This window comes from Haliotis rubra, unplaced genomic scaffold (assembly GCF_003918875.1).
Source record: "Haliotis rubra isolate DU_JTF1 unplaced genomic scaffold, ASM391887v1 Scf332, whole genome shotgun sequence".
Lineage (NCBI taxonomy): Eukaryota > Metazoa > Mollusca > Gastropoda > Lepetellida > Haliotidae > Haliotis > Haliotis rubra.
Window position 1 is genome coordinate 615,996 of NW_025767005.1, and position 13,304 is coordinate 629,299.

General features: G+C 39.8%; 1 protein-coding gene across 2 annotated transcripts in view; it reads right to left on the bottom strand.

Moving 5' to 3' along the window:
- LOC124284268 (15-hydroxyprostaglandin dehydrogenase [NAD(+)]-like) overlaps positions 1–13,304 on the bottom strand; it is a 30,089-nt gene that overhangs the window by 3,360 nt on the left and 13,425 nt on the right. The window contains exons 2-4 of one of the 2 annotated variants that reach the window (XM_046720346.1): positions 2,780–2,903; positions 1,548–1,648; positions 44–140 (exon numbers count right to left, since the gene is read on the bottom strand). In XM_046720346.1, the coding sequence (XP_046576302.1) occupies positions 44–140; positions 1,548–1,648; positions 2,780–2,903 (322 nt within the window). Of the gene's footprint in view, positions 1–43; positions 141–1,538; positions 1,649–2,779; positions 2,904–13,304 lie in introns of both variants that reach the window. The other variant, XM_046720344.1, reaches the window with a different exon arrangement.

The following is a 13,304-nucleotide window of genomic DNA, read 5'->3' on the forward strand; positions in this document are numbered from 1 at the left end:
ACTGGTACTTATTTATCTCGATCACGGAGGCAACACCACCTACCTGCAATGGAGGACACGTTGACGACCACTCCACCTTCCCCACCTTCATCCTTCCTCATGTGCTTGATGGCGAGGTTCGAACCTCTGATGGTGCCACCCTGCGAAGACAGGGACAGTTTTATGTGCTTAATGAAAATGTATGTAAGTTTTTCTACAGTTGTCTTTACATTTCTTTCACAATAAATTACTTTCATACATATGGAGATCTGGGTTAGGATGCAGTCTTCAGCCACCTATGTCTGTCGTAAGAGGCGTTGAGTTGGTTGACAGATGTCATGGTATCCCAATTGCGTAGATCGATGCTCATGTTGTTGACCACTGGATTGTCTGATCCAGATTTGATTATTTACAGAGCACCGTCATATTGCTGAGTGCGGCGTTTAATACCCCCCTCCCCAAAAAAAAAAAAAAAAAAATATGAATAAAAACAAAACTAAATAAATAAATAAATAAAAAATAATAATAAATTTTTTAGTAGTAGAGGTCCGATCCTATGATGGTTCCACCTTGTAACAACGAACCAAAGCTTTCCACACAACACAACCCCGCCACCCCTTGATGCCTTATCAGAAAATGTACTTGTGTTTGTACTAAATATTATTTATTTCATAATAATTGATGTAGATGTACCTGATATAAATCACGAGTCGCGAGTGACTCTGACATGCCATAATAATCACACTGTAGAATTTTGATAACGCGAGCAATGAATTTCAACCTTCTGCTCACACCTGGATATCTTGGCAGGTTATATAGGTGAGCTGCGTCTATCACATACAGTGTATCTAAGCACTTTGATGGAAGCTTCGCATTTTCATGATGGCATTGGTTGCTGGATGGCTTTCAGTTTAAATATTTTGATCTGTCAATAAGTAAAATGCATCTATCATTTGTTCCTTTTTAACTTCCTCAATTTCAGTTTCTTCTGGCCGGTACTTTGTCGTTCTAGACAGTAAAAGTGACAGTATTTGATCCAGTTCAAATATTGGAACTCGATAATTAGTGTCTGTAGCAACTGATTACTCGACAGATTCTCATGTTATTTAAATGATGTTCAACTGATGAGTCGTGGAGCGTAATTGCTGATGAAGTTTCCTATTTGGAGTAGCCACTCCTAACTACATCTTGGGGGATTGGTAGAAACTCGCGTCAGTCGTAAAGATGTTGGTCTTCCACAGCTAGTGTGACATAAGAGGCAACTACTGGCGGACTGATGAATTTTATTGTTTCCTAATGACATACATCAATGAACGTGGCACCGTCATTAACAGATCGCCTTCATGTAGCTTGATACTTGACAAGAAACAAACGCATTTACACGTATTTGATCACAAAATCTCATGCTCAGTTGTGTTCTCTTACCAGGTTGGTCCATCGTCGACAGGTTTTAATCTTCAAGTTGTTTCTACTTTTTATTGTATGGCTTGTTTTCGTCACGATATGGCTGCAATATTGCCGATGTGACGTTAAATATTAACTCACTCACTCACTCTTACCAGGTTGACCAGAAGCATCTTGTCGATGTCAGTCCTCTCGTTGACGATAGCTGCATTATTGACCATGATGTCCACCTGTCCATGGCGTGCAACGACGCCGTCGAAGGCCTCTGTGAAACAAAGGACATGTATTGAGAAGTGTTCGTTATTGGGAACTCAGTCATATCAACCTAGAAACGTCATCTGCGGCATTAAATCCACCTTTGAGGATAATTTGACATATAGTTTGGTCATGGGTCAGCCAGCACATATGAGGCATCAACACGAAGATTTACAATTGTGTCAATTCTGAAAGTCCCTACAACCAATTTAATCCATTTTTGTGAAGGCAGTGAAACTGATTGAACTTTACTGTTACAACACACTGCACAAAACCTCTACAAGACTCTGTCATGTCAAAGAAGAAACGTCATCAATGACATTAATTGTACCCTTTGAGGGTTTTTGAGACAGATATTATGGTCAAGGGTCAACATTGTCGCCAGCAAATATCAGGCATCGGGGCAGATATTAACAAGTGTGTATAGAACCGTGTGAATTCTGAAAATCCCTTCATCCGCTACATGAAACTGACCGCCTCCGTGGTGTAGTGGTTAGAGCGGCCGCCCGGAGAGTGGAAGGTCGCGGGTTTGATCCCCGACCACACCATACCAAAAGACGTTCAAATATGGTACTTGTTGGTCCCTGCCTGGCGCTGGGCATTAATGGGTACAACAAGGACTGGTCGGCTCAGAGTCAGTATAATGTGTCTGAGTGGGGTATTCATGCTTTACTGCGGCATGGTATCTCATTGGGCTAGCACTAAAAAAACAGCTTCAGTCTGGGCTAGTGAAACTTACATGAAACTTAGGATATTCGAGGAAATATCAAATCCACCTCAACACCTTAAATGCGGTTGAGCAAACAGAATGTCAGCAAAAATCATCGGATCGACTAACGTGTAGTGTTATGTGATATGTCAAGATAGCAAGACCTTAACTATCTATATCCGACAACCCACCACCTCAATAAAGTAAGTCTGTACTAGTCACTGATCGCAAATGTTAAATGAGGGAATAGGTCATATAGGCAAGAAGTATGCACCCCATCCCTTGAGCTCCCCTCTTGCTGATCTCATAATTTATGCACATGAAAGGAATTGCTGAGTTGAACATTCATAGAAGTGTTGTCCAGTGCACAAATACTTTCTCTTTACTGCCTTTGCGAATATCGTGAAGACGTAAGGTCATTTCGCTCCATACCTGTAAAACCCTCTTCGTCAGTTACATCGCACAGCGAGAAGGACACTTTGTCTCCTCCAAACTGACTCTGTAGTGAAGACTCTATCTCAGCACCTCTGTCAGCATGGATGTCAAAGATACACACCTACATTAAACAAATACAGGTTCAAGTTACATTGTTAAGTTACGTCACGTTGGCATTATTTCAGCCCTATCGTGACTAAATCAAGTTATAGTTTTATATCAATTAAAGGTAAATTATAAAAATCTGTCAACAAAGGACCGCAAAACAACTAAGTTATCACAGATTGAGATATAGAACTAGTGGGGACGTAAGTCCCAAAGCAATCAGAGTAAATTAACCTTACCCAGTATACTACAAACACAAAGTATGGGAACATCCCAAAATTTGGTAGTCAGGTATAAACTTAAATCTGGTGATGTCATTTATACTCGAAGGTAAATGCAACTTTTGTGTGGTTCACTGGCACTTTAAACGACATGCTGGAACATGCAGTTAACCAACTGATTCAATGATCGTTGAGTTTGAGTGTAATGAAACATTGTCAAAAACAGCGAAAAACAAGGGTGCTGAAACACACCAGCACCATGTTGATTCCATTGACCCAAACACAACAGCCTAGTGTATGTGGAAGATATTGAATCAGTTGCTGCACTGCATGTTCCAACATGTGGTTTAAAGTACCCATTAAGCACACAAACAAAAAGTTGCATTTACCTTAGTGTATAAATGATCTCACCACGTTTACGTTTATACGTGACTATCAAATGTTTGGGTGTTCCCATACTTTTTGTTTGTAGTATATTTTAAACATAGTATCTTTGTAATTGTAAATTATGGCTGAACTATGACTTATAACTAGGTTATCGCAAATAGATATATAAACCTAGCATTAATTTAATATTTATAGTATAATGCAGAACAATACATTATAAAACAACGGGCTATATAGATCACCAGCAACTCAAGGTAGATCACCATACTAGGGGCCATGGGGACTTACAGTACTTTGCCTCCTACATGGACCCTAGCTGGATTTATACCATCCCTTCAGCCGCTGGTGATTGTTGTCAAATTTGGCCATAATTTACAATCACAAAGATACTACGTTTAAAACATTTGGTAAGATTAATTTACTTTGATTCCTTTGGGAATTACGTACCCTCTCAGGAGGACAATAGTTTATGATACTTCAACCCCCTTTGAGGATACAGCCACTCACAATCTCAGCTGCTCAATTAAACTACCGATATTAAAATATTTATCTATTAACAAACCATTTGCCAAAATATATCTAATGTTTCTATTTCTTTTAAAAATTCAGTAAGTAAATGATAATTAACATTAAAGATATCCGTCACTGTTCTGACATTGAAATATTTATCCCTTATGATGGAAAAGCAACACAGTCAAGCAGGACATGCTGGACCGTGATTTTGTCATCACAAGCGATGCAAAATGGAGTGTCTTCGCTTTTTAACAAATACTCATGAGTACATCTTGTATGGCCAATAAAACATCGTCGCACGATCTGGACTGACAACCCAAGTAGGTGTAACCGATGTAGGGTTTTATTGCATGTAATTATTGATACCTACCTGGGTGTCCCATTCTTTTGCATCAGATCTCAGATGTACGACCTAATGCTAGCTTTGTAATATGAGTATGGAATGAGACGTGGTGTCACAGATTTGTTGAGTGCTGCATTAGCAGCAAAATCGGCCATTGTGTTACCAGAAATTCCAACGTGGCTGGGTAGCCAACAGAGGACGATGTCGTATTGGCCAGTAGCAAGATCATGATATAATTCAACAGTGTATGACATAAGGCCCGTCCGACAGCCCGAGACGGGCTAGATTTCTGCCGGACGGTCTAATTTTACAGCTAGCCAGCCCGATGAAAGGGTGAAAAAAATATTCAAATAACTTGTCCACTGGCACTGTCTATTTAGTATTTAAGAAGAACTGGTTAAATCTCTTCTGGGCTGGTAAGTTTTTGAAGTTTCCAGCCCAGATGTCTGGATGGGTTTTTGGCTCATTTCATACACTGAATTCAATAATGTCAATTGTTAGAGGGTGTTTACAAGATAAGTTTTTTTATAGCCTGAAAGCACGAAAAGATAAGAAAACATTATATATTGTTTATATTTAGTTTTACTAAATACAATGTATATTTAAGAGCCTTTAATATGGCTTTTGCTTCTGCTGTAAAAATAGAGCTGTTATCCGGTATTCAAGAAGATATTGTTCTGCATCCAGCGACAGTGGTACAAGCAACTGCGCCACCATCCTTGGACCCATCTGTGAATAAGGATTGGTATATAATATACATGTATATATTTTGTAATTGATTTATATTGTAAATCATTGGTTTCTGATTTTTTAAATGTTGTCAATGTTGGGTCAACCTTGCCAAGGAGGAGAAGAAAGAAGACGGGATGGAGATACATGTATATTTTCTTGTTCAATGCCAGCAGCAGAAATGAAAGGTTTGACTCTAAGTCCCAGAGTCGGAACAAGAGAAGTCTTCTTGTTGTACAAAGCCTCACAGAGGGAATTAATGACACAGCTATGCAGGATTTGACTCGTTATAAAATAGTTGTGTGATATAAACTTAAACTTAATTTTATACGACGATGGTTAAGAGATGGATCATCGGTCTCAACGTAGAGATTGTCAACAAGTGAAGTTCTGAAGAACCAAAGACAAAATCTTAGACCTTGGTGGTGAACAGAATCTAAGAGTTTTAGGTTGCTTTTGCAGGCTCCATCATATAAATAACATTGAGAATATAACATGAAGTTATACAAAAAGACAAGTTCCTCTGGGTCCAGAGATGCAAAAGACTGATGGTGCTTTGTCTGGCACTGAGCTTTTAAAGAACAACAAAAGGACCTATCGACTGAGTCAGTTTGATGTTATTCCGCAGTGACTGCTATAACACTATTGCATTATATCAGGAAATATATATATTATAGAAAAAGACATGAGTCCAGAGGCGGAGATCGGTGATGCAAAGACGTCCAACAGTGGTACTGATGCTGCTTTGTAGGGCACTGGGCTTTAAAGGACCTGTAGACTGGAAGTCAGTTTCCTGTTATTCAGCTGTGACTGCTATGAATTAATTGCATTATAACAGGAACCAACACCTCAAGACATATAAGTATGTGAGTTTTACTGTAAAGCATTTTATGTTTACGATAGAAATACAGCCGTGCAATACGGCGAGCTCATACTGTACTCCGATTCCGTATTGCACAGATGCCGGGTCTACTTTTTCGGCAGTACTCGGGCCCTTCCGTTGATAACATGTGACAGACAGTGGGATCTGAAAAGGGTGTCCCAAGTGAAATCTTTGAGACATTACGGTTATTAAATGAAAAATTGTTTTGTGTCAAATATTTTTTTGATTCGAAATATAACCTGGCACTTGATTGAAGACGTCAGGCTGATGAATTGCCATCCCGCGTATACATATGTGATACGCCCCTTGCACGGAGTAACAGTCAAATCCTTGTGACATAAATGCAGGAGTATCAATAGTGGCGTTTAGACTGAAACAGTCTCTGGCATCAAAAGGGTATTTATTTAATATAGAACGTCATACTAGTGCATTTGGACATCATGTATTCGAAGATGTCATAGGGGGAGAGAACGAACTCGTTCTTCAAACTCTACCAATTTTCAATACATAAGACATGATAAGGTCCAAATGCACCAGTATGATGTTCTATAAATGTGTACCTTGTAATATCACCAAGTGACAGGGCACTCAAACGTGACCCCTATCACTCAAGAAACGAATACTGCAGCAAACTGGCGGATATAACGAACTGTCGATTATAACGAACTGTCCAATATAACGAACTGACGATTATAACGAACTGGCGGATATAACGAACTGACGATATAACGAACTGGCGGATATAACGAACTGACGGATATAAAGAACTGATGGATGTAACGAACTGACAGATATAACGAACTGATGGATGTAACGAACTGACGAAAATAACGAACTGATGGATATAACGAACTGACTGATATAATGAACTGTCGATATAACGAACTGACGGATATAACGAACTGTCGAATATAACGAACTGACGGATATAACGAACTGACAAAAATAACGAACTGACGGATATAACGAACTGACGAAAATAACAAACTGACGGATATAACGAACTGACGGAACTGACGAATATAACGAACTGGCGGATATAACGAACTGTCGAATATAACGAACTGGCGGATATAACGAACTGACAAATATAACGAACTGACGGATATAATGAACTGTCGAATATAACGAACTGACGGATATAATGAACTGCTGTTTTGGTCTCGGCTTGCTGTATATTAGGTTTATCGTCGTGCTTGGGAATATTTCGCTCATATGACGACGTGCATGCGTGTGTATGTGTATGTGCTGCTGCTTGTTCTAGCCCAGGCTTAAGCTGGTTTTATAGTGTTAGCCAACTGAGATACCATGCCGCACTGAAGCATGAATACCCCACTCAGACACATTATACTGACTCCGAGTCGACCAGTCCTAGTTGTACCCATTAATGCCGAGCGCCAGACAGGGACCAACAAGTACCATATTTTAACGTCTTTTGGTATGACGCAGTCGGGGATCAAACCCGCGACCTTCCGCTCGGACGCTCTAACCACTACACCACGGAGGCGGTCAGTTTCATGTAGCGGATGAAGGAATTTTCAGAATTCACACGGTCCTATACACAATTGTAAATATCTGCGCCGATGCCTGATATTTGCTGGCGACAATGTTGACTATAATATCTGTCTCAAAAATCCTCAAAGGGTACAATTAATGTCATTGATGTTCTTCAAACAGGTGCCTGAACAGTGAACGACAGTGAAAAAGCATCAATGCACGTGTATTGTCCTCCACTTTCCATGGATAGAGCGACTTGCACGTGCAAATCATTGACATTAAGTGGCAGGTGGATGTCCATCTTGACAATTTGAATATAAAATGTGCCATTTGTAACAGAATGTATCGGACATTAAAGAACGAAATGATGACATTTTAACGGCCTGATGTGTTTTTTCCTTACTGTTAAGAAGGATTGTAAAACATTCAGTAGTGTATATATTACCAAATATTTTTTTTACAAATTTTAAGAAATAGTGTTACCAATAGCTTGACGCTTCATTAATGAACTGTCACCTGTTTTGAATATAGTACATTGTTAAGATATTGAAAATCTCGTAGTTTTAGCCTCCCAGCTGAAGAATATATTGCCACTTCTTGCAAATTTGATGTCAGGAGTTAACATAACGGGTATCAGGGTAGGGTAGGGTAATAGGGGGTGGAATACCAGGGTAGAAAATTTGGACCCGCCCCAGCCCTAATACACACTGATACTTTTTGCCTACCAAGTTTTTGTTTTGCAATATTCCATTTTAAAGGCATTATTTCAGACCATACTTCTCTAAAATAGACAATGCATTTCTCTCAATAATACTATCAGCCCTCAGGGAATCGACCATATAATTTATTCCTCCCCAAAAATACGTACTCATATTACAATATCAAATTAAAAGCTTAGAATGAACTAATGCAACGTTGTATTAAATCGATTCACGCGCCCCCTACCAGCTGAACAGTATTGCAAGCGAACCTCATTATGTCCCTGGGAGCGCTCTTTACCAACATCATATAACTCCTCTGGAGACAGAACGTTAATGTTTGGCGCAAAAAAATACGCGCAACTTGTGATTGAAAGCAGGCAAACACCGACAACAACGCATGCAACAGTTTTCGATGTACGGAGCATTTGTTTACATTCTATACTTCTCTTCAAAAGTTTAGACTCAGCGTTAAGATAACTACAGAGATCAACATTTGCAATGTTAGAATAAAAGACATGTGGCAAAAAAACAACAACAGGAAAATGTTTCCATTTATCAATTTTAAAAAAACAGATGATATTTTTTTTCAATCCACGAGTTATTGCATTGAAGTGAAGACTATCAAAAACGTTACACACAGTTCTCACTAATAAGGAGTATGACCACTCCTAGCCACGTCATACACACTACAACGTCTCAGCATACCATGAATCAGCTTCCCAGTGTCACGCTGGGGAATGTTCTGCCCTTCTTGAAGCAATGCGGTCTCAAGGTCACGCAGGGTGGCAGGTCGCGGCACACGTCCATACACTCGACGTCCCAATATGTCCCGAACATGCTTGATCGGATTCAGGTCTGCGGACAGTGCTGGCCATATTATACGGTTGGTCCGATAACGATACAAGCATTCATTCACAATTCTGGCTCGATGTGAATGTGCGTCATCTTGAAACTCAGGACGCCCTCCAATGGCCCTCATGAATAGAACGACAACTGGAATAATGATGTTGTCTCTATTTCTGACCAGTTAAACTGCCTTGCACAACGACGAGATCGGTCTTGGAAAGAATGGAGATCCCACCCCATACCATTACGGAACTTCCTCCGAATCGGTCATGCTCCACAACGGCAACGTCATGACGTCGGTCGACAGGATTACGGCCATCATTGAAATGCAAGTTGGAGCGAGATTTAACGTTGAAGAGAACTTTGGACCATGTGCGATCACCCCAGCCGATGTGTTCATTTGCAAAAGCCAAACGGTTCTGTCTGTGATGAGGCTTGAGAGGAGGTCTGACGGCAGGATGTCGTGCTCTGATGCCGGGTGACAGCAGGCGACGTCGTAAACACGAGTCCCTATTTCACTGTGTAGTCTGCCTCTGAGGACTCTAGCTGTCGTGTGCCTTTCCCAGAGAGCTGTTAAACGGAGGTATCGATCGCCCCGTCTTGTTTTGGGCGACCGGATCAGGGCCTATCCCTCACGGAGTTCGTTTGATGATAACGGATCCACAGGTTTGAAATGGGTTTCTGTGAAACCCCAAGTCGTCTGGCCACGTATCGCTGTGATCTGCTATCCTGAAGTAAAGCAATTCCTTGCTGACGTTGGTCTTGGCTTAAACTTCTTCCACGACCCATGATGTTATTGGTCAGACAGTTCTGCTGGGATGCCTTGCACGTGCATGACATGCTGCCACTGACAAAACAACTGACGGAAAAATGTATCCCTTGTGGTGCGTTGGTTTCGGGAAAAAGCCATTGCATATTGCCTCTTCTGACGCTTTTTGTGGAAACGTCAATTTGCTAATTTAATCTAACGAACTAAGCGTGACAACAATTATTTCTAATGAGGAACTGAAGAACTAAATATGAGAACACTTATGGGTAAAAAACGAATGTGTGAAGAACTAACTGAATGTGTAAACTTTTGCGTTGATGGATTTCTAAGTATTTAACTAATTTTACTAAATCCTAATATCTAAATTCTAACTCTATTAATGTTCACAACCCGACTAACGTTCTTTACTAACTAAACCCCACTGATTGTCTAATCTAATTTATGAATATCTAACAACTAACTTTCTAGTTACGTCTGGTATCAGCGAAGTTGAAAACCGAATTCAATTAAAATTCTAACATATCAAATCTTGGAGCGTGTGTAGTTCACTCGCAGGCAAATCCCGTACAGTCAGTGTCTATGCGTTTCCATGAATGTTTTTCAATTCCATAAACACTACGAGATGCGTTTGAGTGTACTCTCCCGAACATTGCCATTTTTAAGTGTGTGTTATTTGATGGGGAGTAGCGAAAATGCTTTTGCTAAACCCAATTATCTGACAGCTAAGGTCACTTTCCAACATGTGAAATCCCTAGTTGTATGTATATTGATCAAACAATGGAGGCATTTATTCTCTGACACCATTTAAAACACACTAAACTTTTTGAAGAGAAGTACATATATGGCAAGTATTCTCTGTTTGGAAGCTGTTCGCCTCGAAGTTTCAATTATCGATTTCAGGCAGGTCGTAAGGGGTAATAAGTCTTTTGTTGCATCAATAGGAAGCCACAGTGAGTGGCTATGCCCCAATATATGTATAATATTGTCGAAAATGTGTGAAATTGTGCCTTTAAGTCAACTAGCTTACATTCATGACAATTTGAAACAGCTGAATTTTTAACTCAACTGCCTTTTTAAGATAAAAAAGCCCAAGCAACTTAAGTAATCTATCCACCAAACTCAAATTATATACTATGTTTGAGTTTGATATCGATTTCAGTTCATTCTGGGAAATGCATTTTCCTGTGTTTTCTCAAATTTGAGTAAAAACTCTAACTTCAATCAAAACTCAGACTTAAGTTTGTTTCGAGAAAACGGGGCCTGGAAACCCCTGTCGTGCCGGGTGGAAGTATACTGACTGGAAATGGTGGAACAATGCTGACAGTGTTGATGAATGAACTTCACAGTGAATTAGATTAGTCTATCTCTATCTGCCAACACCATACAAGATACAGGCCTCGGACGTTCGTTATCAATGTGACCCATGACAGGTTAAAGATTGTGGAACGTGGTCAGGTAGTCTGTAATATTTTCATTTCTTAATAACAACCGTCATGATTTTTTTGTCCGTTTCCTCCATGTCAATTGTACTAAGACATGGAGGCGACTGACCAAACCGTTTTTAAAATAACAAATTAGTGAGTGAGTGAGTGAGCTAAAGGTTATTGTCACAGCGGAAGCATTGAAGCCATATCGTGACTAAAAATATACTATTCAAAATAGAAATGCATAGGCGTTTGTAGTTTCAAAAATCTATTAATTACCTATTGGGTTCAAACAATCGTCAAAATATGTAACAAAAGTGTTGATAACATGATTTTACACAATTGCAAAACTGAAAAAATCGACTTTACCTGAAAATGTTGATTTTGAGAGATTTCTTACAAGGATTAAAAGCGCATCGCCACAATGCAACAAAAATCCAGTTGAAATTGTGCAGCAAAGAGCATGCACTGTCCGGCTATACAAATCCAGATTACTTTCGGATATCGGCATTCGTTTTGGAGGAGTTTCAAGGTCAAATCACTACGCCACATTTTGACGCTGCGAAACCGAACATCGCCATTGAAGGAATGCACGCTGGAAATTACCAGTCTTCTGTTGCAGCTCGTTACAACCAAACAGGTATAGCAAATGACCGTCCCCGTACAGGCTGACCTCGAGTCACCACTGCAGCCCAAGATCGGTACATCCAGGTACTACATTTGCGTGATCGTACTGCCACGGGTGAGAGCACAGCAGCCAGGCTGCCTGGGACTTCAGAGGATCTCCAGTCAAACCGCACGGAACAGGTTGAGAGACATTGGACTGAGCGCCAGGAGATCCGACGTCGGGACGGCGCTACGTCGTCACCATCGTGCTCAGCGTCTCTGTTATCTAAAAGTATCCACTTGGTTGTATAGACATTTCCTTCTTCTGAACTGGTCATGCACTAACGTCTATTTGTGGGCGAGTTATACATGTTTGAAAATACAAAATTTGGTAACAGATTTCTGGCCTATGCGTTTCTTTTTTGGGATAGTATAGTTATAAATTCATAAAAACTACACAAATTTTAAAACCCTGTCGACGAGGGAAGTAAAAACAACTAGTTTATCACAGTATCAAAACTAGCATCTATCTCTAAAGTTGGATTTCAAATCAGGAAAATACAAGATAGAAACGTACTGAATATCGCCAACGTGAAGGTAGATCACCATACTAGGGACCATGGGGACTTACTGTACTTTTGCTACCTGCATGGACCCAAGCTGGATTTACACCTTCCCTTCAGCCACTGGCGATTGTACTGTTATTTAGCCATTATAAAACGACAGATATTCTACGATTAAAATCGCGTTTCCTCGTATTGTTTTAAGTGATAGAGTCTACAATGATCTTGAGGAAATCCCTAACGTTTTTAATAAGCACATTCAACTGTAAGAGATCCAGATCGGGATCTGCCTGATTGTCAGCTCTCTTCTAACTCACTATTAACAAAACTAGATCTTACCCAAGGTTAGATATATTTTATGTTCATTAGACACTACAAAAGCAACAGGTCCAGATGGAATAAGCAATAAAGTACTTAAATACGGAACAAATAGCTTAGCACCCTTGTTCTCAGAATTATTTAACTTATCTCTCCACTAATCAGTGTTTCCCTCGGCACGGAGTGAGTGAGTGAGTGAGTGAGTTAAAACTTAACGTCACATCGGCAATATTGCAGCCATATCGTGACGAGAACAGTTTATAGCAATATTCAAATCAATAAATTGAGTGAGTGAGTTAATATTTAACGTCACATCGGCAATATTTCAGCCATATAGTGACGAGAAATGTTTTATATAAACAATAAATTAAAGTTGCTAAATAATCAGTCATCGAAGGACTGTAAAATAACTAGAGTATCACAGATGGATTCTAAAACTAGCATGAACATGTAAAACTATTTTATTTATGAAGACAATACAATATAAAAACGGGCTATAGATCGCCAACAACTGAAGGTAGATCACCATACTAGGAACCATGGGGACTTACATTACTTTTGCTACCTGCATGGACCCTAGTTGGATTACACCATCCCTTCAGCCATTGGCGACAGAA